A 25584-nucleotide genomic window follows, 5' to 3' on the forward strand; every position below is an offset into this window, starting at 1 on the left:
ACTGCAACCGGTTCAACGGAAACGTTGGCCGCTGAATCGGTCGAACCGGGGTAGGGCAGTGCGACACCAAACCGGTTCAATAGGCGCACAATTTTCGCACAAGCCGAATCGGTTGCGCTCACCAACACAGGCTCGCCCGAGGCAAGCTGCTACGTTTATGACACCCGATTGAACTGCTCGGTGCACTGCGATATAAGCGAGTGAGATGCAAGCGAGCACATTGCACTCATTAGGTTTAAACTCACGCCCGTGGCATGGCAGAGTGTGGCAAACCGTTTCCTGATTGTTCATCAATCTGTGCTAAATGCTTTCGTTAGCCACGATCATTTTTAGCCTCATTCGGCGACACTGTCCGGTGAGGGACTGTCCGGCAAAGTGCGATTGAACCCAGCCCTATAAACGAACCGAGCTGTGGCAGCGTATGGCAGAGTGTGCGTGTTGCAACGCCGTACGGCAAAGCCGTGTAGACACACACCGGGTCCGCATGAAGTAGTCATCCGCACAAAACCGTCAATTGTGGTTCATTCGTGTCCGTATTTCGTACTGCCTTCTGCGTTCGCCGTGCACATCCGCGTTTTTCCTTCCGCGACAATCTTCCAGCACAGAGAGTGATCCCGTTCTTCTCGCTGTACAACGAAATAAGGCACCACGCGAATCGCTAGCAGGCTAGCGTGTCACGCGTTCGCATCCCGGAGAGAGGTGTGCCTGGAAGGTTGCAAAATCTTGTGTTTTTCTCCATCTCTTCCCTCTGTCGCTGTCGGTCGGGCTGCAAGACGACGAAGCAGCCTGCGCTCCCCTCCCCGCCGCCGTTGTTCAGCATTCGAGATTTGCTGGGGCCGATTTTCTTGGCGGCTGTGTGTTCTTCATGAGCTTCGCACCCCGTCGCACGTGTGTAGTGGTGTGTCGCGCGAACTATCAGCATCGAAGGAACCGCCGCCGCCGTGCACGGTGTTCGAAAGAGGGAGCCCGCGCGAGATAAGACGTGTTTCAGAGACCGGACGGAGACACCGAGAGAGCGAGGGAGAGAGAATGAAATTGTATCGCACACAGCGGCACAGAGAGATTTGTAAGGACACTAACGACCACTGTCTCTCGTTTGGCGTACGGCGATTGTGCCATTTCGAGTGTTCGATTGCTCGCTGCTCCAATAGAATATTTTGATTCTACGTTTGGTGCGCTGATGGACGGATTATGCGGCCTAAGATTTCCCGAGTTCACGTCAATGTGATTTTCTTACCGCGACACGACACGACACGAATCGTTGTGCGTGCGTTGTCGTCGCGTTACATTTTACCCACAGGATTGGCGAATTTCGGACTATCGACCATCCAGGAGCGAATCCGGAGCTAGGTTTTTGGCGCCGTTGAACAGAGAGAGAGAGAAATCAGAGGCACAAGACAAGAATGGTGGTTTCCGCGGGAATAAGCATCGAAACAGTGAGCCCCCGATGCTACATGTTGTGGGTTGTTTCCGGCCTCCTGGCAGACCACAGGGGGGTTGCGGTGAAATGTGCGAATAGGATGTCGGTCGGCGGGATGCTCGAACACGCACACACGGCGTATAGCTACAGAAGTGTATGGCTGCGCCACTTGCCGCCTGCTGTGTGCGTGACTGATCCGTGCTCTGGATGTGTAGTTTTGCCGAGAGTGTCGTGTGCCGTACGCGCGGCAAGGAAGCGAACCAGAGGCGGGGTGAGAACATTTTCGCCAGCGGTCAAATGTTGCACCAACAGCAGCAGCAGCAAAGAACGGGGGGCGGAATGACCGGATTTCGGAGTTTCCCTTTCGTCGGATGCTTTTTCGGGCTTCCCGTTAGTGTGCGTGTTTTGTGTGCAGGTGTCCTTATTGCTGTTGTAATTATGGGCCTACTTTTCTGATCACCATTAATTGATCAGTCAGAGCTGGACGGATTGACCCCACGTAATAGTACTGAGGTGTTGCGCTCAAGGGGTATAGGGCAGACCAATCTTTTATGCTAGCTATGCAGCAGTGTGCGTGCTTGGCGTGCCACTGAGTAGATTTGTATGTGTGGTCGGTGTTTAAACCGTACTCAACCCTAGAACCAGCCGACCTTGCAGGTGGTGTGTGGAACAGTGAACTGTCACATTTCCCTCCTTATCGCGCGCGGTCACGGTTTGCGTTCACGACGGGTTGCGGAGCGTGCCAGTTCCTTTTGCATTGGAAAGGGAAGTTCGGGGGTATTTTTCGTAGCCTTACGCTTAGTTTGGATTCGATAGTGGTCAGTTACTTACATTCGGCTGGAGTACATTTCCCTTGAGTCACGTTTTAATGTTGCCGCCGCGAAGAAAGTGAAGAGGCGAGCGAATTCGTGCCCTCTCGGTTGCGTCGACTGAGCAAAGGATTACCAGTATGTGACTGTGTGTGTGCGCGCGCGCGTGTCACATTTTTTCTTCGTGGAATGACGTTTCGCGTCGCAGTCTTGAATGGCTGGCCAAATGTCTCAGCCGCCGGTTGCAAAGGTTTCTTCGATGCAGCCGACGGTGATTTTTGGATTCGGTGGCTCAACACGGCAGTAACCAATCTAGTGATTTCTTTTAGGGGGTGCGTGCTTGCGGTCAACGAAAGAAGTTGACTCAATAAACAACACAACCGACCGACCGACCGACGGCGTTGGCTTGTGTCGTAGTGTCATTGGCAAAAGTGAAAGAAAAAGTGCGTAATTCGAATGTTACTGCGAGCATTGTTGCATTGCTGCCAGTCAAGTCGGGTGCTGTGCTCATCGTGACCTCCTCTACCGTGAAGTGCGTGTGTATGTGTCGATAAAGAAATAAAGTGCATGGAGTAAACGCAAATAATCGATAATCAAAAAACGTCAACCATACGCGAAAAAAGGGAGAAAGGGAAAGGCCACCTTGCTACGAATGTGAAACCACCCAGCAGCATTGCCACAAATAAATCCGCTGCACGTCGGGCTCATCGAAAGGGAAACAAAATATCTCCTTTTCTTGTTGCTAACCAGCAGTTTGTGCAATCTCACCGTGTCTTAGTTCACGTTCGAAAAGAAGCCGAATTGTCGAGTGGTGCTAACTGCTGAGGGCATCAGCATCCTTCCCTGCCGTTCTGTTAACTGGACCGCGGTGTACTAGTGTCATTATCTTCTTCGCCGGTCGATAATCACAGATCGAGCCACAATAAGCCCATCGGTCGTGCTGGGTTTTGTATGAAGTCCTACTTCGAACGTGGTCACTATAGGATTTGACATGGCCGGTGAGTTTCGGTGTTTGTTGGTTTTTGTTTCCGGTAAAATCCTGCTTAGTTTTCAGCATTACTCGATGCCAGTAGCGTAGATGCGTATGGTGCGTGGACTTTGATTTGGTTGCCCTCTGGTATGACAACAAACGAGTATAACCTCACTTTTGGGAAACATTGATTCTGTTTCTTTGAACCTTTCAATGGTCCTTTTCCGACTGCCTGTCCCACACTGAGCTCTTCTGCGTGTGTGTTTCTCTCTCTTTCTCTCTACTTTTCTCTTTCTTTTTCCATCTCATTTCTGTATGCTCCGTTGTCACAATTTTTTGCGAAAAAAATGAAGCATAAAAGGCAATGTGACAACTATTATGAATCGACGGCTCTCAACACTGCCAAAGAATAGCTGTCAGAGCACACACTACTGAAACAATACACACATATACATGAACCAACAGAATAGCGTAGTGTGTAAATAATTGCATGAAAAGGAGAGATGCAAGAGAGAGAGAGTGAAAGAAAGAGAGTAAAAATCCCGACTCCTGTGACCAAAACGACGTCTTTTGATTTTGCAAAATTTTCCGGCTCCATCTCACACAGAGGAGGAGTTCGGTATGGGTGTGTGCGTTCATGGGAGTGCGTGAAAACACTCCCCATACAAGGTCGCAGTGACGTACGTATGTCGCGCTTCTCTGGCGCGTGTTCCAGAACCATGTGCTCTCAACTTTTACTCCTTTTGTATACGCGATCAATCCCATTCCCACGGCCGTCTCGCGAACGCACACAACCACAGAAAGCGCTGGTGTGGCATGCTCTCGGGAGATGTTTGCCAAGCGAAAAAGGCTTTTTTTCATTCTTTGAAAGTGGCTGCTTGCGAAGGGGAAAGTTATCATTAGTGGCTTATCTTGGCAAGGCATGGTAGAAAGTGGTTGCTGAGATTGATGATTAAAAGAGGTTTGTCGCCGCCGTGCTGCTGCACATTGCCCACAGAAGAGTAAATCGTTTTCGGCCAAGAGCATAATGTCATATTCCTCGATGAGATAACCGGTAGCCGATGCGGACAGCACAAGATGGTACTGTCGGGGCCGCGCACAATCGATCGATAAGACAAACTAGTTTTTAATTCGCTTAAAACAGGACTCCACTGAAGAAGTTTCCTACCTGTAATGATGATGTTAAGCGGTTACGAAACGTAAGAAGGAACATGTGTGTTTCTATTTTCTGTTTTTGGCGAGTGCAAATATATTTGAAAGTTGTTAAAAAATCGTTATTTATTGAAGGTGTAAAATTAGTAAACTTTTGGATGCTTTGTATATTTTTACAGCAAAGAAATTCGCAACGAAAGAAGGAGGCCTGAGTGAGCTTTTAGCTGCATCATAGGTTTAGAATTTCTCGAAACTTTAGTTAAAATCGTGCTCTTTTCCGATGACCGGGATAACACTTTTCCGGACTACATATGGAATGACAGATAACTTCACGTTTGTCCACGAAGCAGGCATTCAATTTAACAAGAAAAGCGGCGTAACTGCGGTCATACGAATATGTTATGATTCTATGCATTTTTTATTGCAGCATCAAGATGAAATGAACTAAAGATGATGCCGTAAACTACCTTTTACCGATCGAAACATAATTAGTTGCAATAACGAACAAGAAAGTTGTGCCCACCTTTGGGAGCTTATCAGAAAGCATAAAACATCATGTAAACAGAAGAGGCCAAAAGTGGGCCCCACTTCAATGAACTTTTCGGTGGATGCCAGCTAAAAAGTTGGCCTTTCGTGTTGGCACTGGTCCAACGTTCGATTTGATTGGAGTTTAAACGCCTCTCACCCGAATCGGGTGTTAGATTTGGGCAGAAAAATCGAAACACTGCAAGAACCATAATTCAGCATTAAGTAGGGTGTTGGATTCTTTCGTTCCAATCCACTTTCTTCTACGAGTGGCACCGTTTTGAAGGGAATACGCCGGTTCATAGAAACCCACATTCGGGAATCAGTGTCCATAAAGTCTCATCGTTTTAATAATCCTAATCCTGTACTGCAGAACGTAAGCACCGCACGGTCTTACTCCACATTTCGTTTATCACTGCGGGTGTTAAAACAAACAGGGACACTGTCGCTGTTTTCTTTTGCACCGGTGATTGTAAACACAATTATAACAACACCCTTCCAAAAGGGTTTGTAAATCAGCAGGAATGTCAGAGATTACATTCTTAATGCAAGAAGGAGGATATGGACCTGCTAATCGGGTAGCTGGATCGCTTACCATAGGCTTGTGAAAGTAGGGTAGTCAACAGACGTAAATGCTATTAACCGGTTATCGAGAGGCGACATAAATTTCCAATCGACTTTACCGCACTTTATCCATTATGCACTGTGCAAATTGCTACCATCCGGCCGTGTAATGTGGCAGAGATGCGATGTATAGGAAAGGATGTGTCCTTTTCTGTGTCCCTTCATAATAATTCTCTCTTTCGGCCATTTTCTTGCTCCTTTATGAAGGAGAAAGCAACAAATTGGAGAAACTGTTCAAATGTTGTTTTAGCTCTATTCGCACCATAAAGGATGTGCCGTTCGTTTTGCATCACCAAAGTTCTATCATGGCCCTGGATTTGACTATTTCTGGAATGCCATGCTTTCGCCGAACCGAGGGAATTTTGTTTACTCTCTTACGTTAACGTAATTCAATTCTATCACTAAACTTTTCCGGACATTGTTTTTGCAGTTTCGCCACTTTGTCGTCACGTCGTCTAGCGCGGCAGTTTTGCTAATAATTGATCGATGATTAGGAGAACACGGTCTGAGGGCGAAGGTCAATCTGTCTTGTCGACGTTCAATCCGTGACACAAGATATGTTTTTATGTATTGCTGAAGTTTCATTTCATTTTATGAAGTTCTATGGTGTTTTTTTATTTGAAAAGTTTCATTCGTATTTATTTGGGTTTATTAGTTCATTACACTACCTGTCTTGCTAACTGCTTTTTGTTTCAAAATTTATCCTAACAATACTGAACATGATTGGCCTTTTCCTACTGAACAAATAGTTTAGTTGATATAAGAAATTTCACCATTATGTACTTTTCAAAAGTAACACAGATTAGTCGTTTTTAATAAAACTCTGGCGAACGGACGGTACAAGCTTGGAGCATTCGTGAAATCAATTATTTCTTTGCTAATATAGCAAAAACTTCCTCTCTATATGTGTGGACTCACCACAGTTACAGCGAGAAGAATGTTACATTTATTGATTGATGAATGGGCAATCACTTTGCAGGGCGCGGGACGTGTTCTCCGAGATTTGATATTGCGCGTTGACGGGGAAGGAATTAAAACCTCTCTATGGTATGAGAACTGGTTCGAAGCACTGGTAGAAAAGCGTTGTAGAATAATTTTCCACAGCGAGTACTCCCGCCTTTAATGGGTTTGAATGTAATGCTGTGCTCCACTTACTACACATATTCATCATTAATGCGTAATGAGCATTCAGCATCAGCAACGAGAAGCAGGATAACAACAAATGCTGGCGTTTGATATTGTATAGTTCGTAGCACAATATATATCTAGTTTTAGGTAGTTTATGGTGGCCGACTGATTTTGAGTAGGGTTTTGCCCATATGTTGGTCCGTATTGGCATCTGAAGTACTTTCGATTTATTTGGATGGCCGATTTAATTGAAAAACGAAACACGATGACTGAAAGATGGACAACTAAAACATAGTCCACAAATTTTACTCTTTCACTTTGTTTTAATTAGTAATTAGTTTCTACCTTTCGTTGTTTTTATCATGCGCCATATTTTCTGTCTTTTCTTCTTCCCCAACAACAGGTAATGGCGAAACATCGTGGTGCTTTTCACAGATTAAAGGTGCCCTGGACGATGATGTTACCGAAGCCGACATCATTTCCTGCGTCGAGTTCAACGACGATGGCGAACTGCTGGCCACCGGCGATAAGGGCGGACGTGTTGTCATCTTTCAGGTGAGTCGATGCACCGCAGCGACTTCGTATAATCGCACTCGAGAATGATCTTAAAAAGTCTTTCAAGCAGTCTCGTGTGTCCCCTTATTAGACGCGCAGTTCTCCATTGACTGCGGTACGCGCAAGGCACTCCCGATGGCGAGAATTGAAAGTGCAAACTCTTGCCCGAGGCTTACACATCGCGACCCGGTTAAAAACCGGGTTTATGTAACAGCATTACCGATCGTGGTTGGTTTTGGCGCGCCTTGGCTCTGATATATTCGAATTTCGAAACAAGTCAGGTCTGCAAGACCTGAACACACGGTACCCGGGGAGCGTGGTGGACAGCTTGAAAATGTGTAACAATTGTCGGTGCGGCTGTCACCGATTCGAGGTCAAAGAAGGTTTGTGCACGCTCATGAGCGCGTGGCGTTCGGGAAAAGATGAAATCTCCTGTTGCGTGCGCAACAACATGGAGCGAAGGAAGTGATCCACTTTCCGCACATGGTCACCACTAACACCACCGCCAACGGTCCGATGTAATACGGCCCGTTAGCGGTGCTCGCGGTGTGTGATTTTGTCAACGCCGGGCGCCCACCGTAGAAAGGTGAATTTGTTTGCTATAATTACGTGATCTGTAAAGCTCTGTCCAACTAGTTCACTTCGAATGGTTTGAAACAACCTGGAGCTACTACTTCGCGTGACGCAATTAGACCCGAGATTGCTGACGCGAGATACGCGGGGTGTAGTAATTGCTAAGCCAAACGCTTTGTTTAAACGCCGGGAGAGGAGTAAATTGCATCTCGGTCGTCGGTAGGGATACTTGTCGACCGGAACCAGTACAGTCACTGGGAGTCACCTTTTATTTCACCTGCAACACCAAGACAGTGGTCGGCATTTTTCACTGTTTGTTTCCAATTTCCACTTTACAGAGAGATGCTGCTTCAAAAGCGTCGACACCGCGGCGCGGAGAGTACAACGTCTACTCCACCTTTCAGTCGCACGAGCCCGAGTTTGACTACCTAAAATCGCTAGAGATCGAGGAAAAGATCAACAAAATTCGGTGGCTGAAGCGTAAAAACCAGTCGCACTTTTTGCTTTCCACCAACGACAAAACGATCAAGTTATGGAAGGTGTCGGAGCGCGACAAGCGCGTCGAAGGCTACAATACGCGCGAGGACAATGGTAGTGTGCGCGATCCGACCTCCATCACGGCCTTGCGTGTACCGTCGATCAAACCAATGGACCTGATGGTAGAAGCGTCCCCGCGCCGTATCTTTGCGAACGCCCATACCTACCACATCAACTCGATCTCGGTGAACTCGGACCAGGTGACGTACCTCTCGGCGGACGATCTGCGGATCAATCTGTGGAACCTGGAGGTCACCGACCAGAGCTTCAACGCTGTCGACATCAAGCCGGCCAACATGGAGGAGCTGACCGAGGTGATCACGGCAGCCGAGTTCCACCCGACCCAGTGCAACGTGTTCGTCTATTCGAGTAGCAAGGGCACGATTCGGTTATGTGATATGCGCATATCGGCACTGTGCGATCGGCACACGAAGCTCTTCGAGGAGCCGGAAGACGTCGACCTCACGAACAAGAGCTTTTTCCGCGAGATCATCAGCTCGATCAGCGACGTAAAGGTGAGCAACTCGGGCCGCTACATGATCTCGCGGGATTATCTCAGCATCAAGGTGTGGGATCTGCACATGGAAACGAAGCCTATAGAAACGTACCCGGTAAGTGGCGGGGGAAAGGACTTGTCAACTGAAGTCAATCCGGAAGTCTGTTTCAACATCAACAACGCTCTCTCTTTTCTCTATGTACCCTCTGCAGGTTCACGAATACCTCCGCACGAAGTTGTGCTCGTTGTACGAGAATGACTGCATTTTCGATAAGTTCGAGTGCTGCTGGAACGGCAACGATACGGCGATCATGACCGGTAGCTACAACAACTTTTTCCGCATCTTCGATCGCAACACGAACAAGGACGTGACGCTCGAGGCGTCGCGCGATATCATCAAGCCGAAGACGGTGCTCAAGCCGCGCAAGGTGTGCACCGGTGGCAAGCGGAAAAAGGACGAAATAAGCGTCGACTGTTTGGCCTTCAACAAGCGGATCCTGCACACTGCCTGGCACCCGCTCGAGAACATCATCGCCGTGGCCGCAACCAATAATTTATTCATATTTCAGGATAAGTTTTAGCTAATAGTAACGGTAGTAGTGAGTATAATTAATTATTATGATAATTGTAATGATTATTATTATTATTGATAGATTTTCCTGAGGCAGGGCAAAAGAAGTAGGGCAAGAATGGAGCGAGCAGCAGAGCAGGGCCGGCAAACGAAATCCGTTCAGCGTGTGTTGTGTGTGCGAACCGAGGATAGAGTGCGCAAAGTGCGGATAGCGAATGAATGGGACCGGGTATGTGGAGACCGGTGGTGGACCGAAAAGCGAGTGGATCTGTTGAGAGGAGCTGTGAAGAGCTTTACAATGGCTTCAAACAACGGCTTTACAAGTGAAAACAGTAAGAATCGTAAGAGATGCGCCATCACCAACCTAGCAAAAGTAATATCGCTCACCATCAGTACAAGCAACAATCACAACAAGAAGAAGATCGATGGGGTCGGAATGTGCAGAAATCGCTCAACAATTCGGACTCGGAGTGCAGCATGCAACCAGTGCGTGGAAAGATTATTTCATTCTTTCCACTTCCACAAACAACATAATACTATCAACGTCGCTTTGCTGATGTAGAAGCTTCAGCAGCAGCAGCGAAGGGAGCGTCACTGCACTATGAATGGCTTATTTGAATGTTAATTATCCGGCACCTGGAGTACTTTGAGCTTGATTTTGCCAACCTGCCCCCTTTCCCCCTTTGTGGCAAGATCAATGTTTCGACTGTTTCGGTTTTGTTTCATTCTTGTGTACAGTTCGATCCGCCAAACGATGAGTGTAAGCTTTTTCGCCGATCGGTCGAACGCGATCGTGGCACAGACAGATCCCCTCCGCAGCAGCTTCAGCAGCCAACCAGCCAGTCAGCCAGCTTCGAGTGAAGCTTTAGTGAAAAAGCATTATCATGCGAGAACAATAATCGGTGGACGGGACGGATGAGTGTATGTGTGTGTGCACGCAGGATGAAGGCGTTTGCATGGGAACATAGAATGGAGTAAATGAGTGAGCGGGAGATAGGATGTTTGAAGTAGAATTTGAATGAAATAGTGGGAGTGCGTTTGTGTGTGTGAGAAAATAGTTACAAAATATTAAAAGCAAAAAAAAATCCAATTAAAATAACAGTTACAACAAGGCCATTTGGGATTCGTAACTCGTTATCCTAGCGCCTGGTAGTAAGCAGCAGCATCGGGTCATAGGAAACAGTGAGAGAGAAAAAGAGAGCAAGAGAGAGCAGAGAGCGAGAGAGAGAGCGAGGGTCAAGATGGAATTGTAGCAAGGAAAGCAGGGAAAGCTACGCATCTAGAGCTAATGCGTGAAATGTAAAGAGCCAATAAGAATAAGTAACATTTAGCACATACTGAAGTTTTGCAGTAAGCGGTACCTTCCGTGTAACGATGAGACGGTTTGCTTACGTCAAGGTGGGTCACAGATGGAGGAAAATGAATGGCATGAAAACATCATAAAATTCACGAACGCAATGGAAAATTCTCATATCCCCTACACAACACGCGCGCGCGTGCACACACAATATGTGCCGCTGCAATAACCAAACAGAGCAAAACTAAGCTACAATGCCGCGCCAAGGATGATTTTGGAACCTCACTTTTCCCACTCAATATTTGTTACAGTCCATATCGTTGGGTTTGCTTTGACCTGTACTGTAATTCCGTTGTTCCGGTCCGGCCTCTGGGCAGCGGAAAGCAAAGCAAAGTTGTACATCAATGCGTGAGAAGCAGATAAACAGTGTAGTAGAGTTTTGGTTTTTCGAAATTCTACCGTCTTTTGTTTCTGTGTATCAAAAAGAAATAGCAACTTTCTGTATCCATTAGTGATGGGAAGTAATCTAAGAAACGCAAGAGCAGTAAACAGCATGTCGTTTCTTAATGAGTCTGTTTTCGGGTAATCATTTCTGCAAATTTTAATTCTTTAACATTCGCGACTGCTGTTGACAACGGAAAAGTGGTGCGCCAATCGTACAGATGGGTTTATACTTTGCTTTGGTAGCTGTCCAATGCCGGTTTTCTGCATAGTATTCAGCATTGAACGGTAAAATGTTTTATGTTTTCTGTTCTTCGGTGTTCGGAGAATAGACGTTTTTCATGTGCCGGTCAGGGAAATCAAATTGGAAGCGAACGTTTGTTTAGTTCCGTGCTACGGTTCATGTTGCTTTTCTATTTTGCATTTAAAAATAGATTACGCCAGCGAGAAAAAAAGTAGAGGAGCTACGAAAGGAGGCGAAACTTACTTACAGCACCTACTTTCGAGGCATTACAAAGAGTACAGTTAAACAAACAACCGAATAGAGTTAAACCAGGTAAGCAAATTAAAACAAGAGGTAATCATACAAATAACTCAGAACAGAGAGATTACATAGCCACGCTCGTACAGCTAGAGGACCGTAATGGTTTGCATTTTCATTGTTTTTTCGTTTCGCCCTTTGGTAACTCTAAATCTGTGCAACGACATTGTGGCCGCACGCAAGTGATGCGTGTCCGTAGTAAAGAGCCTTTTACAATCATTCCGTTTGTGCCTTTCATTTCCATGTGTATTGTTTTTGTATTATCGTTTCTTCATCCTTCGATAACCTATGGCACAGGGTGTTTCGGTTTTCATCCGTCGTTTTCGCCATCAAAGGGTTTTCGTTGTTATTATTGCAGTGGCCAAAATTGTAATGTGTGGTGTGGGAGCTAAAACAGAAAAGACACTCGAACGCCTTCGAATCTTCTTGTTAAATAAACGTGAAAATGCAGCGAATAGGGGAGGATAGGCTGGAAAAAGGCAACGCGGGGCTAAATTGCTAGTTGGTAGCATGTGATACTCGTGTTTTTGCTCGTGCGCGATCGATAAGACTAGATAACAATATAGGAGTTGAAATCAATACACAGAAAAGACGGACGGAACGGAACGCGGTGTATCGGAGAAGGCCGAGAGAGAGAGAGAGAGAGCGAGGAGCGTGACAGCAGCAACATTGGGGCAACAAGGAGAAACAATTATGGCTTAGAGGAACGCATACGGAACAAGGAAGACGAAAACGAAACAACAAATGCACAGCAACAAGAGCGCAAGAACGAAGACAGTGGGCATGGATTGGCAAAAGTTAGAGAAGCGATCAAGAAAAAAAACATTTAAGACAGATATAGGAGAGAAAAAAATCAAATAAAACAATGAAATAACACAAACGATTAAAAATGCGTATGACACGGTACAGCACGAAGGAAGAAGGCACCGAAGAAGGAGCAACAGAAACGGGACGAGATCCGCTTGCAGTTTACAGTGACAAAAGAATCGATACGATCGATATTTCATTCGTATGCACTGGAAAGAACCGTAACGTAAACTCCAATGTTTGAACCAAAGTACATCGGGTAAGTCGAATACAGGCCGGACTCAGCAGTATTAGCGTTGAACAAGTATCCGTGTATACGGTCCAACATACACATCCTGAGCGCGATCACGATAAGCAGAAACGTTATCTTTGCCATTGGAGCGTCCACTTTGGAGTTGGACGACATAGTATTCAACCGACTGAGCATTCCGTGATAAGCACACCGAGTGCTCGTGTATGCGTAGAGATACCGCATGTGGCGGCAACACAATCGTGGCAGGCACGCTGTTTTGTTTCACGACACCGTCTCCGTTCTCGCGGAACGGAACCCCGAATCGGAAGGGAGATTTGTTGCCGACAGAGATAACTATGGACAGTCGGGCGAGAGATGATGATAACAGAAATCTAACTCTCGACCAGAAAGCAAGAGTAATCCGACGACGGAGAATCATGGGATTCTGGTGCACTTCGTGAGACATTTTGTGGACCGCGGTAGAATGATTTGAGCATCCGAAATGGCCGCAAGTCCCGCACAAGAAGAAAAGTCTACGCAAACGTTGGCTCCCGATTTTACGGAACTGAGTGAGGTCGCTTCGATTGGCGTAAGTATTCGGATGCTGGTCGGATGCACACCGATTGTTGGTTAGTAAATTAAATGTGTCACCTCGAATACGGTCTCGTAGAGCAATGGCCGGGTGCTGTTTGCCACGGACGATTGGTTTGCGCCCGCGGAATGGATGCTGAAGGACGGGGAGCCTGTCTTCCTTCCCGACGAGTACACCGCGTACGGGAAGTGGATGGATGGGTGGGAAACGCGTCGCAAGCGGCTACCGGGGCATGACTGGTGTTTGATCGAGTTGGGTGCCCCGACGCGGGTCGCGGGTTTGCTGATCGATACCGGGTTTTTTACCGGCAACTACGCACCCCGTGTGTCCGTCCAGGGCGGAACACTGGATGAAACAACACGAAGCATGCTGGAAACTTCGATCACCCGCAGGACGGAAGGCGACGGGATGATGGGCTCGGGAGCCAGTGCGGACGAACTGGGTATGGTAAATTTGCTAGGAACTGATCGATGGGCTGTGCTGTTGCCGCGTGTGGAACTCAAGCCGGGCTACCAGGCTACCCGGAGACACTATTTTGCGCTGCCGGATGAGAAACGGCAGTTAGTTGTGCGTCACCTGCGCGTTAACATGTTCCCGGATGGTGGAATCGCTCGGCTGCGCGTGTTCGGCAGTGTGCAGCTAGACCGGAAGCTTCTACGCCGGAGCGAGAGTTCGATGGCAGCAAAGATCGATTTAATCGCAATGTTCAATGGGGGTCGATGCACCGAGTACTCAAATGCTCACTATGGCCATCCAAGGAACCTAATTAAACCGAGCGACGGTCGTAACATGGGAGATGGCTGGGAGACGGCTCGGCGGCTCGACAGACCCGCGGTTCTGATGGTCGACGAGAACGGAATTCTGCAGGTACCGGGATGCGAGTGGGCCATCTTCGCGCTGGCAGCACCGGGCTGGATAGAGGAAGTTCACGTTGACACGAAACACTTCAAGGGCAACTATCCGGATAGTGTGCGGCTGGAGTATGCTGTGCTCGATGAACCGGATTGCTGGATTCCGCTGATGGAAGCAAGGAAGTTGAGCCCCGATCGTATGCACGTGTTCAGGGGCGCAGAACTGTTGGTGCAAAAGCGTGCAGCTGGCACAGTGCGGTTGACCATGGCGCCAGATGGAGGAATATCTCGCGTTAGGCTAATGGGAACCGTGGCGATCGAGAGTTCATAGGCGAACGATGTGAAAAACTAAAACTTTCGTGGAACTTTTCTCGTGGAACTTCTTTCGTGGATTCTTTTTATACTCACACTGGCCACGAATAATTCTTTCCGCTTGAGATTCCGGTGCATTATTTGAATAAAGGCTGCAAAACAAAATCGTGTCGAAGTTCTCGAAGATGATGGTGGGGTAGAAAAGATGATCGAGTTTCTTTTTTTGTAAATAAATATTCAAATTTTAGCTAGCCAACCAGCAACGTTCGTTTATTCATGCTAGTGCCCACGGCCACGTAGCACCCATCCGACTGCAAACTGCGATCGCCAACGCCGTTATTCGGAACACGTCCACCGTAACTCTACTGTAATCGCCCGAGTTGCGCGCCGACTGCGTGTAGCTGTCGACAATGTGAATCTTCCAGCCCATGTTGGCGTGCGTGAAGCTGTTGTAGTACACCACATCGGGCCAGCTGGTGTTGGGTGTGATTTGCAGTTGCGCCGGATCGCCCGAATCGCAGCTCCACTTGAGCGTGCGGTTGAACTTTTTGAACGTGGCGAAATTATCGTCCAGCCGCCGGTCCTGCCCGTCGGGATGACGCGCCAAGCACAGGGGGCCTGCGGCTGTCGGCTTCGGACGTCCACGGCGCGTGAACTCGACACCTGCCAGCACACGGATCTCGCTCTGCTTTGCGTCGGACAACCGGTCGAATCCACCGTGCGGTTCGTCGGTTATCACGAGCGGGTGGTAAAACTCGGGCGAATGAGGATTGTTGCCACCGCGTACGGCAAACGAGTATGTCAGACCCCGCCTCAGCCACAGCTCCGGCACCAGGAACCCGTTGATGTACCAGGCGAGCCCGTTCGAAACGTGACCGGTGATGCCTTGGTAGCCCCGCTTTCCACCGGCCGGTCCGAGTGTGGCCGTGAAGGAGCGTATCGAGCGGTCGAAGATCTGCTGCCGCTCCCAAACGTCCTTCAGGTTCGTTTCGCGGCTTGTGAAACTGAAACAGTCGTTCACCGGTTCGCTAGTGTTGAAGTGCATCAGAACGTTCCGCTTTGGGTACACGTCGTGGTAGGTTGGCTCGTTGTTTGAATCCAGTCGGCCCATCGCCCACACGACGTACATCGGGCGATCGAGTAGGAACTCCTTGTCTCCCGGATCCGACGAAATCAGCAGGCGGCGGAAAGTGATCGTGTTGATGTCGTTCTCGCGCGCGAAGGTGTGCAGCTGGTAGCTGTCCAGCCCGCCGACCACATCGTCCCGACAGACACCCTTGTTCTGACCGAGAACCTGCACACACGGAGCCAACGATGTCACGTTATAGTCCACGGAGTACCCACGGTGTCCGTCAATGAAGGCGACCGCCACATCAGCACCCAACATCTGGCTGCGCTGTTCGGACCCGCTCAGACCAAAGGACATGTACTCGTCAGGTCGCACATTGCCAGCCAACTGGAAAGTGATCTGCGGTCCAAACACCTCCCACGATACGCGGTAGTCTTTGTGTAGCTGACGGCAGTTCGGCAGCGATTCGGCGTGAGGGGTAATGCGCACCAACGACGGTGGAACATTGAGATCGTCCGAGATGAGGATGGAACCGTAGTCTCGGCGCGCTTCCACGTCGTACACGCTGAACCAATCGATATCGAAGATCGTCATGTCACCGGGCAGCTCGATCGTGATTGTTTCCCGATCGTACGCCCGGATCGGATCCAGGTAGCCCATCTCGTCCGGCACTTTGCTGCCCTTGGACGAGGGCGAGGCACCAACACCGACCCAGAAGTGCACCTCCGATCCTTTACCATCGTAGCTGAACTCGTTGATGCGGAATGTTTTCGAGTCGAGTATGTCGATGGTGTCGCTCGAAACGGCCGGACCACCGGCAACCGCCGATAGACTACCGGCCTTCTGCGGGACCGGTGGCTCAAAGTCTTCCGGAATGTACACGTCGGCAAAGTTGTTTTGCGAGTTGAGATCGTACACGGCTAGCCACTTGACCTCGGTGATTTTCTTATTGTCCGGCAACCGGATCGTAAAGTCTTTGTTGAAGTATCGCTCCAGGATGTTGGTCCTGCGTGGTGGAGAGGGAGGGAACCGGATACGGGAGGTTATTACCTCTGCAGGATACAAGAAGCGACCGAGGCGCCACACTTACTTGCCGTACTCATCCGGAACGATGAATCCCTGCGGCCCAGGCCGGTTGCTAGCACCGGACCAGAAGAACGTGTCGACGCCATTGCCGTCGTAATTGAAGCCGGTCAGCAGGAAGGTAAACTCATCGACCGCGTAAACGTCTCCCGACGCCTGATGGTGGTAGGAATTGAACTTCCCAATATATTTCCCCCGATACGGTCCATCGTCCGGCTTTTGGCTGGCTGCCAAGGATGAGAAAGTAAGCTCAAATTAGTTATTCTATGATTAGTGACGATTTTGACAAAACGTCTCGCGATCGTTTAAGCTATCCATTTTGAACGAAATACAATTTTAAAGAACTATTTTGATTAATATGTGAACTAAAGTAGTACTAAACCATAGGCGAACCTTTTATCAACTGTTTACGAAGACAAAGGATTAATCAAATTTGCGAATCAACTCATGCACCTGTCGACAAAATGTGACAACCATTCGGTTGCTTGACGCATAATTCATTCACGATGTCCGTTTGTGGTTGAGCGAGTTTTCTTACCACAAAAACACTCTTCGCATCATACCAGAACCGAATGGTTCAAGGAAGGCCATTCTAAATCCTGTCGGTGCACATTTCAAGCACAACGAAACCGGGCGTTAACTCGAGGGTACGTGCCATCCGTGACCGCACTTCCGCACGCAAAGCCACTGTCCGTTTGCCTCCGCTGAGTGCGGATTTCGTCGCTTATCAATTTTGCGGAGCGTTGAAGTCTTTTGTTAGTAATACTCACCGATGGTAGCTATGATCGTTGCGAATAGCATCAGCTGTAGTAACACCGTAGTAGTGCTGATCATTGCACTGGATAGATGCCACCGGACAGGGTCCGATGTACCTGAGCAGAAAAAGGACACTCGCTTCGTCGACCTCATCGCAACATTCAGCAGCGCACGGTTGGTAGCCACGCAGCCAGCTTTGATGCGTTGCTATGTAAAGCACCCCGGTTTGTCCGCACTTTCTCTCGCAACAACCGTTCGAGCGATTCGTGTTGGCGAATGTGGTATGTGCCAGTGGGCCACTGTCAGTGTGCCTTAGATAAAGTGTCGTACCACACACAAGACACAGGCCTCTCGGCTTTGCATCTCACTCGATGAGCGGCTGCCTTTCACTGCAAGCACCTAGAGCGCGTAGCAGAAGCGGAGGGCATCCGTTTTCGATTTGGTTGGACGAATGGCGAAAAGAACGCAACAACTTCCGGTTCCACACGAATGACCGCGGCCCACGTACAAGATCGAAGTATGCCGCGTAACTAGTAGGAAATCGCACCAGTACACGTAGCAGCCCGTCTCTTTTAGTGCTTTTCCTTGGAACTTCTTGTCGGTGCTGTTTTTTTCTGTTTGACTTCGCCACTTGACCAGCAGCGAAATCGCACCTACCACGGCTGATCGACCGACACTTACTAACACGACTACCGAGCGCGTTGTTTGGACGGTATGATACGCAGTCAAAGACTGGTGTGTTCGCGGGACAACAATTACGGTGCCGTGAATGCAACAAACGCAGGTGACGCAGAGAAATTCACCTCTCCGCCTTTCCGGGGACCGCCCCCGGCTCTGCTGTAAACTGTTTCTGATGGTTTCTTCGATCGACAGGACGCAACTCATACCACGATGCGTACCGGGCAAGCTGCACACGCATACAGTTGCTCGAATTTGCCGACTGGTTTTGCGTCTGTCATATCTCTGTCTACGCATGGCCCCTGAAAAATTCTTCCGAATTTGATTCTTTCCTCTGAGAAATCTTATTCGTTTACAGGAAAAGGAAAACATGGTGAGGGTTACTTTCCGAAGCGAATGTAAATTTTGTTCCGGAATTGATATCCGCTGATAATTGAGAAACGCACTCTCAAGGTCTCAAGGTCGTAGATCACCATGGCCTGATGGACCATGGTGATCGTAAAAGGAGTTTCACTACCGTAGATCGGCGTGCCTTTTAAGTAGCCCTTCTATGCGTTTTGCTTTTGATGTTACAAATAAACTTAATGCTAGGAGCAGCATTACAATGATTCAAATACCAATTTGTGTACTGCTGTTTAAGTATCACATAACGGAAATCCGAACGGTGGCTGACAAGGCACATTCTTTTTTGTTCGAAACTGAACCGAAAAAGGCTAAATTACGTTTCGTGCCATTCCAACGGGGTCCTGCAAATAAATAAATTAAAACAAGCGATACAAGATTGGCAGTTATGTAGTGTATATAACTTACATCAATAGGGCTTTCCTTTGTTTATTGTTTCGTTTTCTGGGTGTCCTTTACTACGGTATGGAACGAGTACAGTTAGGTAGCGGTGGCTAAGGTTTTGCAAATCCGTGCGACTATAACATTGCACATTGGTTTTGCTATATATTCTTTGCGGTCTACGATCACAACTATGTGTTTATAATATTTCCTTTGCATCCGCCTCCCTGCTGTTCGGGCAATGCGGTACTTTCCGCAGCCGTTATTGTACATATTTGTCTTTTTCCATTCAGGCAAGTGCGGTACGAAAGATGTCGCATCTCGGAAGATTATTAGCCTCTTTCGGTGCTTTTCATGTCAGCGCTGGGCGGTGCTCTTGAACCCGCGTGCGTGTGTTTGGTTTCAGCATGGGACGGTTGCCCGACAGCTATCGGCGTGTTGTTAATGTTACTATTCGGGGAATGTTTGCTGTTTGCTTAGTTTTAGTTTCTATTTGTCTGCGGCCCTGTGCCAGCGCGACTGGATGCACTACGCTTTACTTTAGATTGTTAAATAGCCAGTCTATTGGTGATTAATTGCTACGTTCAAGCATAATATTCTCTGTACTTTATTTGCTTACGTGGTGCCTGCAACACTATTCCAACAAAAATTTCAATCTTAGAGAGTCTAAAAACCTTATAAATTTCCTGCTCGTTTTTTTGCTCGTTCATGGCGTTGATTTCACCACCTATTTCATCCTTAGGTCCATCATGGAACCATTTTCAAAACTTCTGAACCACAACACAACTGGGTACTAACTGCTGGTGTTGGCTTTAGTTCTACGGTTCTACGTGAATTGACAGACGGATGCTCTAATTAAAGTAGGTTCCCTCTTCTGACCATCTAATAGCAACGTGCTGGCCACTTAGTTTCTTCAGGGATCCTGTCCTAGGGGGTGTTGGCGGTTATAAAAAATCACAGATTTGCAAAATAATTGAAGAACTTACAATTGAACTATGAATGGGACCGAGTGTGATATTCGTGTGCTCTACCACTCTGTCCCCTCTAAACCCGTGTTTCTGAGTTTCATCGTCCTCGGTTTTAAGGTTCATGACGTTTGACAAACTCTTCGAGGGTGCGCGGGATTTGGTTGCGGTACGGTATTCCGAAGCGCGCTATGATGGTCGAGCAGAGACACTTGAGCGATAGATAGTGTACCAGCGGAATATCGTTGATCGGATTGATCGCTATCTGGTAGAGTGGTCGTTCGTCGTTGCAGTTTGGTTCGTCCAGGTGCGCGCCATGCTCGAGTAGAGTGTAGACCAGCTGTCAGGGATGAAGAAAACAATGAAAATATCTACTCCACGCTCCGTGCGCAGTGCATACTAACTTCACGTTCGTAGTTGTACGGTATGGCCGCGATAAGCAGGGGTGTCGATTTGGATTCGTTTTTGGCGTTCACATCGGCGCCACAGTCTAGCAGCAATTTCGCCACGCCAAGGTTCGGAAAAACGATGCGCAGTGTGTTGGTGTCGTCGTTAAAGTACCCACTTTTGATCACGTTCAGCCGGGACACGGACAGATGTAGGAGCGTATCGCTGGTGATGGCACTGCGGATGTTGTTCCGCACAAGAGCGTGCACGGAACGGTAAATTGCAGCACGGTCTTCGCTTGTTTTAGCCGTCGCCAGCATAAGATGCATGAGGTGTGTGAGACACTTCATTATGCGATCGAAGTTCTCCTGCTGCTTCCGGTGTACCGGACGAATGCTTATTAGCCTTCGCGCCTCATTGATGCTGCCCGTGAGAATGCTGAACACGGCATACACATCCTCGAAGCGGGGCCGCAGCTCCACGAACTCGTTCCCTAAAACCTCGTTGTACTTTTCCAGCAGATCCAACATCAATCTAACGATGGCTTGTGCGGTCAGACACGTGTCCGAGTAGAGGATCGAGTACTTTTGGACACGCACTTGTAATGCCAGCAGCCACAAATCGATGCACCGCTGGAACCGGTGCGCATCCGCATACGATGCACCGCGATACATTAGGCGAAAGAGCGTGTCCTTGTGTTCGATGCCGAGGATGCGCTCGTAAATGAGCAAACTTTGCACGCGCATCGCGTCAACATCCGCTGCAACATTGTCCAGCTCGGCGATACTGGCGAACTCGACGGCATTCCCGTAGGCGGCTCTTGGCTTCACCGTTGGTCGCTTGAGGATGTAGTTCGCCTCACGCAAGCGGATATGGTGCGCCATCCGCCAGTGCAACATTGCAACGCGTGTTTCGTTCAGATCGTCGATGAAGGTCGAACCGATCAACTCGTGCGCATCGGCCAACCTTTCAGAGGAATAGTTGATGCGGCTCTTGAGATAATCGAAGATGTGATGCGCTCCCTTGAGGCAAGCCGTCTGCAGGGCATCGTCTCCATAGCGTGACTTGGCGAACGGGTCAGCCCCATGTTCCAGCAACAGCTGGGCCGTTTCGAGACGATGCTCCTGAATTGCGTAATGCAACGCCGTTTTGTCCTGGATGTCGCGAGCATTCACATCGGCTCCCTTGCCAATCAGATAGGTGCATAGGCTGACCGATTGAACAGAGTTGATCAAGCACGTGCCACCGTTGTAGTTCGGCTTCCGGATGTCTGCCCCGTTTTCAACCAGAAATTGAACTGAAAGCAAAGCGAAAGGAACGGTTCGGAAGGTCAAGAAAACAGTGCGTACTTGTGCTGCGATGCTGCTACAAGGCCGGGCTTACCAATGTCGATGTGAGTCATAAAGCAGGCACTGCGGAGCGGTGTCGAGCCCGTATCAGAGAGCGCATTGATGTTGGAACCTAGGCGAACTAGACATTTCACTACCGGCAGCTTACCGGAAACGCACGCACACCACAGCGGAGTGACGTAGTGCACCGAACGGTCCTCGGGCACCTCGTACATGCCCTTCTGTTCGCTGTTCGCATCACACACCGTGATGAGATACTCGGTAATCTCTACGTTACCACGGCGACAAGCGATGAAGAGCGGCGAGCAGTCCTCGTTCGTCCGCTTGACTACTTCCTTGCGCATCTTGCGCGGTAGCCGCTCGAGACGGTCACGGAGACCCTTCGAAAGGCGCACGTGCTCGTCACAGGTCTTACATTCCTGCAGCAGGTCCTTGAAAATCTGCTCCAGCGTTCGGTGTTGGTTGCCCTGCTGCGACGAAGATGAGGACGACGACGACGACGACGAAGCCGATGGGCCCGCATTTGCAGAGTATTTACCCATCGAAATGTGCCAGCTGCAGGTAATCTGACCCGGTATCAATAACTCCCGGTTGCCTCTCGTGCGTCGCACAATTTATTGTGACACCTTCACTGCTAAGGCAGTTAGAGATGAGAGATGTTCCGAGCTCACGATTTCACAAATGATAATAACAACAACAATCCAAAAGGGCACACCACAATCAATCAGCACATCGAATGGCTTGTCTCAATACTTTGCTCTTGCTGTGTTAGGCTGTGGTTAGGCAAACAAGTGCCGTTTTGCCTTAACTTGTTTAATTTCGCTCGCGGTCACGGTTGCTGGTTATGTTCACTGCAGAAATGTTTTCGTGGTGTGTTGTGGGCTGTCAGAAATGCTGTGGCTTCGAAAATGCTGTGGGCTTCGAAATGTTTACTCGAGATCGCGGGCAGAGAGCGTCATCCGCAAGAAAGTTCATTGCATAGCGTGTATATTCAAGCGAGTCCGTTCGTTTTCAAACGATCCGTGGTGGGCCGTTGTTTTGGTATTTTGTAAAACATTAAACGAGTGGCGAAAGAAACGGAGCTTTGAACCACATTAGAAAATTTTTGATAAATTTCGATACAATTCTGGTTCGTAAAAATATAATACGTTTTACGAGCAATTGACAGCATCTTCAATGTCGCTAGGAAAACTTGTTCTAGAAACATTGTGATTCGATTGAACGAATAAGTTTCTTGCCAAATCCTTGGCAGCCCTAATAAAAAGCGAATCCCTTCCTGTGTACTCCTGATTCCTGGTACTCTCGGATGGTAGTGGAAGTCTACGCGTCCATGTTTCCTGTTGACCCAGCTGCCAAGGTCCGGAATAACTCTGTGTTCTTTCTCCGGCCGATCATCGATCGAACCGAGCCACTGTTTCCTGGAGAACGCTAACGCGTGACGCGCTTGTTAGGACGCTGTCTTGTGGACGCATCCGGCGTTCTCGGTCGAATCGGACGTGCGGAATCGAGATCATGCAATTACACCGTCGGGGATGAACCATTACCGTTACACTTATTAGTAGTGTACACACACGGCAATCGATGGGCAGGAATAACTGGGCCGAGTGGCCGAGCAGCAGCGGTGGTGGTAGCCTCGGTCGGCACTGGTACCTAATGTGGGGGATTTAACGGTGTTTACGAGAGACTTGTCCGCGCATGAACGCAACGCCATGGAACCGGTTACCTGGCCACCGCTGGCCGTGTTCGGATGTTACGCCAGTGGTTTTGTTGCTGGTTCGCTGGCCGATCTAATCATCGTACCACCGTCTCGTTTCCTTATTTCTTCCTTTCCTTGCCTGCACCGACGTACGTGCAGAAAAGGGCCAACGAGCGAGGATTGTTCCCGTCGCGCCGGTGCGCAACAGGAAGACTTTACACGCATTGATTATTGCGTAAGGCACCGGTTGCAAAAAAGGTAAAGATAAAGTCAGGCCACCGATGTCCGCAATTGGTAAGCGGTCGGCTAGTACGCTTTTCCAGGGACCCTTTTGCTGCTTTACTCACCTGAAACGGGTTTCCGTCGTTCAACAGGGACGAGGGATCACAGGGGACAACAGGGACGCATCCCGTTAGATACGGTTCACTCGTTTATTGATGCAACTCGTCCGAACCGACCGCCATCATTATTCGTACTCAAAGTCCAGCCCGGTGCCACCGAAGTGCTGCTCAATCCATCGATCGAACCGGGCGGACAGGTTCGCGTCCATGTGATTCTTCCAATCTCCGATCTCGCCCTTCCGGATGAACTTTACGCCGCCACCGGTGGCACTGGCGCCTTCCTGTATGATAGTGGAGTCCTTCATCATGGGCTCCATGTTGACGGCCGGGTTGCGCTGCATCCGGTCGAACTGCAGGTGATCGCACAAACGCTGCACCTCGGCCTCCGTCAGCTCGCGGCCAAAGTCGAGAAACTGAGCGCACTCGCGCACCACTCGCGGCAGGTTGCGCTTCATGTCCTCGTAGCGCAGGAAAAGGATGTTGTCCTGCGAGCGCCGCTTCCAGAAGGCCAGCGCATGGGCCCACATCGGCCCGATGGGGGCGTGATCGTTGAGGAATATGTCGCACAGCTCCTCGAAACTGCCCTCGGTGCGGTGGATCAGCTGGCAGTAGTAGTAGTAGGACACGCACAGATCCTTCGGGTTGCGCACGACGTAGATGATCTTCGGCCGCACGGTGTCCAGCTCGCGCGGATGGAACTGCCAGGGCAGGTGAGACTTGATGAAGCGCCTTCCGGTCATCCTGCGGACACACTGAACCGAGTCGATCTGCTCGTGTCGGCTGCAGTGATCAAGGAGCACCGGTTACACGCACCATTTTACACCGCCCGTCATCGGCGCACTCAACTTACGTGACAGTATCCTCAACGCTACGATCATCGGAGAATATGGCCGATAGCTCCAGGAGGGGTGTGCGCACTTGCTGCAGCTGGTTGCGGGCCGCCTGGTAGTCGAGGTTGTTGCCCAGCAGCCAAACCATCTCCTGCGCCCAGGTTGAGCCGGCGCGCGGGAACGACATCAGCCACACGTCGTCCGATCGGATCGGTAGCGTGTGTATGGAATCACCGAGTTCGGCGAACCGGCGGGGCATCACCACGCGGCCCGGGTTCACCTCGATGAAGTGATCGCGGCGGCCAAAGAACCGCTCCAGCTGATCGCACACATCGCCCTGCAGCGATCGGTACTCGAGTTCCATAGCTCGCCTTGGCTCCGCGGATCCGGACAGATTCTACGACACTCTACAGTACACCGTGGGCAAGCCGCCGCCTTTCACTGACCATCCACGCGGGGTTACTGTGGCCGGAAACCCGCCACATGGTGCCATTTATAAAGTACACCCCAAAGCACGCCGTCGTTCCCCTACCTTACGGGCTGGCTAGTGGCAGGATTACGGCAGGAGTAGTGGTCGTTGGGCTTGTGCCGCCTTGTGTCGCTCGGTGCATTTCCGTGTTCCGTTACGCTAGGTGAAAGCACTCGCCCCGAGGTGCTGGTGCTCACTGCGCACTTAGAAGGATTACGAGAGCCCGCCGCGAAGACCCCCACGAAGTGGTTCAAGCGACCAACTACTGATCAGGAGATTAAGTGGATGCAGATCAATTGCAACTATTGTCGGTGGATACGAGCGAGTCGCTGTTTATGCGCTCGCAAAAGGCTCGGGAATGTTCGAGCACAGTTATCTAATGTGGATTACGAATTGAGGCATATCACAACATGTGACTTGTCAGGTCGTAGCTTTTATTTCCTGTATTTACTATTGTGCTCTGTTGGGCAGAGCAGCATGGAAAACTGCGCTTTTTAGAATAATTTGTATATAAAGTACTAGAAACCCTTCTACAAACTGATTAGCATCAAATCCTACGGTTTGTATTTGAATATACAATGAAATAAACGAATCAATAAGTAGATAACGCGACGATAACAAATAGAATGGGTACATATGCAGAATCAGCTATCCTTACGCTATGGTAAGGTCTTTCTCAACATGAAACTGTCTTCGTTTGATGATCCTTATGAGACTGTAAATCAAATGAAATGATGATGGTTAG

The 25584-nt window shown here is 49.2% G+C and overlaps 5 protein-coding genes across 7 annotated transcripts; 2 read left to right on the forward strand and 3 right to left on the reverse strand.

The window, feature by feature from the left end:
- The first annotated feature begins 566 nt into the window (after positions 1-566).
- On the forward strand, positions 567-12509 carry LOC131211384 (protein phosphatase PP2A 55 kDa regulatory subunit). Of its 3 annotated transcripts, none has more exons than XM_058204816.1 (5): positions 567-712; positions 2559-3227; positions 7032-7183; positions 8095-8904; positions 9002-12509. In XM_058204816.1, the coding sequence occupies exons 2-5, from the start codon at positions 3221-3223 to the stop codon at positions 9368-9370; spliced, it is 1338 nt and encodes a 445-aa protein (XP_058060799.1). In that variant the 5' UTR covers positions 567-712; positions 2559-3220; the 3' UTR covers positions 9371-12509. The 3 variants fall into 3 exon arrangements, with proteins under 3 accessions (XP_058060799.1, XP_058060801.1, XP_058060800.1); XM_058204818.1 differs by having other exon boundaries at positions 616-699; positions 2546-3227; XM_058204817.1 differs by lacking the exon at positions 567-712 and adding an exon at positions 2260-2367.
- Positions 12510-13180: 671 nt separating this feature from the next.
- Positions 13181-14529, forward strand: LOC131210626 (probable inactive allantoicase). Its single transcript, XM_058203901.1, has 2 exons — positions 13181-13267; positions 13349-14529. Exons 1-2 carry the CDS (start codon positions 13181-13183, stop codon positions 14450-14452), a joined length of 1191 nt encoding a protein of 396 aa, XP_058059884.1. The 3' UTR covers positions 14453-14529.
- Positions 14530-14707: 178 nt separating this feature from the next.
- LOC131207475 (protein Skeletor, isoforms B/C) lies at positions 14708-17419 on the reverse strand. The gene is made up of 3 exons (XM_058200090.1): positions 17356-17419; positions 16593-16812; positions 14708-16508 (listed from the first exon to the last, which is right to left on the reverse strand). Exons 1-3 carry the CDS (start codon positions 17417-17419, stop codon positions 14708-14710), a joined length of 2085 nt encoding a protein of 694 aa, XP_058056073.1.
- A 1454-nt stretch (positions 17420-18873) lies between these two features.
- Positions 18874-22045, reverse strand: LOC131209883 (protein fem-1 homolog C). The gene is made up of 3 exons (XM_058203034.1): positions 21538-22045; positions 20172-21451; positions 18874-20107 (listed from the first exon to the last, which is right to left on the reverse strand). The coding sequence occupies exons 1-3, from the start codon at positions 22043-22045 to the stop codon at positions 19883-19885; spliced, it is 2013 nt and encodes a 670-aa protein (XP_058059017.1). The 3' UTR covers positions 18874-19882.
- Positions 22046-23665: 1620 nt separating this feature from the next.
- LOC131207476 (luciferin sulfotransferase) lies at positions 23666-24734 on the reverse strand. The gene is made up of 2 exons (XM_058200091.1): positions 24391-24734; positions 23666-24320 (listed from the first exon to the last, which is right to left on the reverse strand). The coding sequence occupies exons 1-2, from the start codon at positions 24732-24734 to the stop codon at positions 23666-23668; spliced, it is 999 nt and encodes a 332-aa protein (XP_058056074.1).
- Between the last annotated feature and the right edge of the window lie 850 nt (positions 24735-25584).

The sequence above is a fragment of the Anopheles bellator genome, chromosome 2 (assembly GCF_943735745.2).
Source record: "Anopheles bellator chromosome 2, idAnoBellAS_SP24_06.2, whole genome shotgun sequence".
Lineage (NCBI taxonomy): Eukaryota > Metazoa > Arthropoda > Insecta > Diptera > Culicidae > Anopheles > Anopheles bellator.

Excerpts from the sequence above, each read along its gene's own strand:
- LOC131211384 (XM_058204816.1), top strand. Across the intron at positions 7,184-8,094 it reads GACGTGTTGTCATCTTTCAG|AGAGATGCTGCTTCAAAAGC; the intron begins GTGAGTCGATGC and ends TCCACTTTACAG. Across the intron at positions 8,905-9,001 it reads AGCCTATAGAAACGTACCCG|GTTCACGAATACCTCCGCAC; the intron begins GTAAGTGGCGGG and ends TACCCTCTGCAG.
- LOC131210626 (XM_058203901.1), top strand. The coding sequence starts at position 13,181 with ATGGCCGCAAGTCCCGCACAAGAAGAAAAGTCTACGCAAACGTTGGCT. Across the intron at positions 13,268-13,348 it reads GTGAGGTCGCTTCGATTGGC|AGCAATGGCCGGGTGCTGTT; the intron begins GTAAGTATTCGG and ends ACGGTCTCGTAG.
- LOC131207475 (XM_058200090.1), bottom strand. The coding sequence starts at position 17,419 with ATGATCAGCACTACTACGGTGTTACTACAGCTGATGCTATTCGCAACG. Across the intron at positions 16,813-17,355 it reads AACGATCATAGCTACCATCG|CCAGCCAAAAGCCGGACGAT; the intron begins GTGAGTATTACT and ends CATCCTTGGCAG. Across the intron at positions 16,509-16,592 it reads GTTCCGGATGAGTACGGCAA|GACCAACATCCTGGAGCGAT; the intron begins GTAAGTGTGGCG and ends TCCACCACGCAG.
- LOC131209883 (XM_058203034.1), bottom strand. The coding sequence starts at position 22,045 with ATGGGTAAATACTCTGCAAATGCGGGCCCATCGGCTTCGTCGTCGTCG. Across the intron at positions 21,452-21,537 it reads TATGACTCACATCGACATTG|TTCAATTTCTGGTTGAAAAC; the intron begins GTAAGCCCGGCC and ends CTTTGCTTTCAG. Across the intron at positions 20,108-20,171 it reads CGTACAACTACGAACGTGAA|CTGGTCTACACTCTACTCGA; the intron begins GTTAGTATGCAC and ends CATCCCTGACAG.
- LOC131207476 (XM_058200091.1), bottom strand. The coding sequence starts at position 24,734 with ATGGAACTCGAGTACCGATCGCTGCAGGGCGATGTGTGCGATCAGCTG. Across the intron at positions 24,321-24,390 it reads AGCGTTGAGGATACTGTCAC|CCGACACGAGCAGATCGACT; the intron begins GTAAGTTGAGTG and ends TGATCACTGCAG.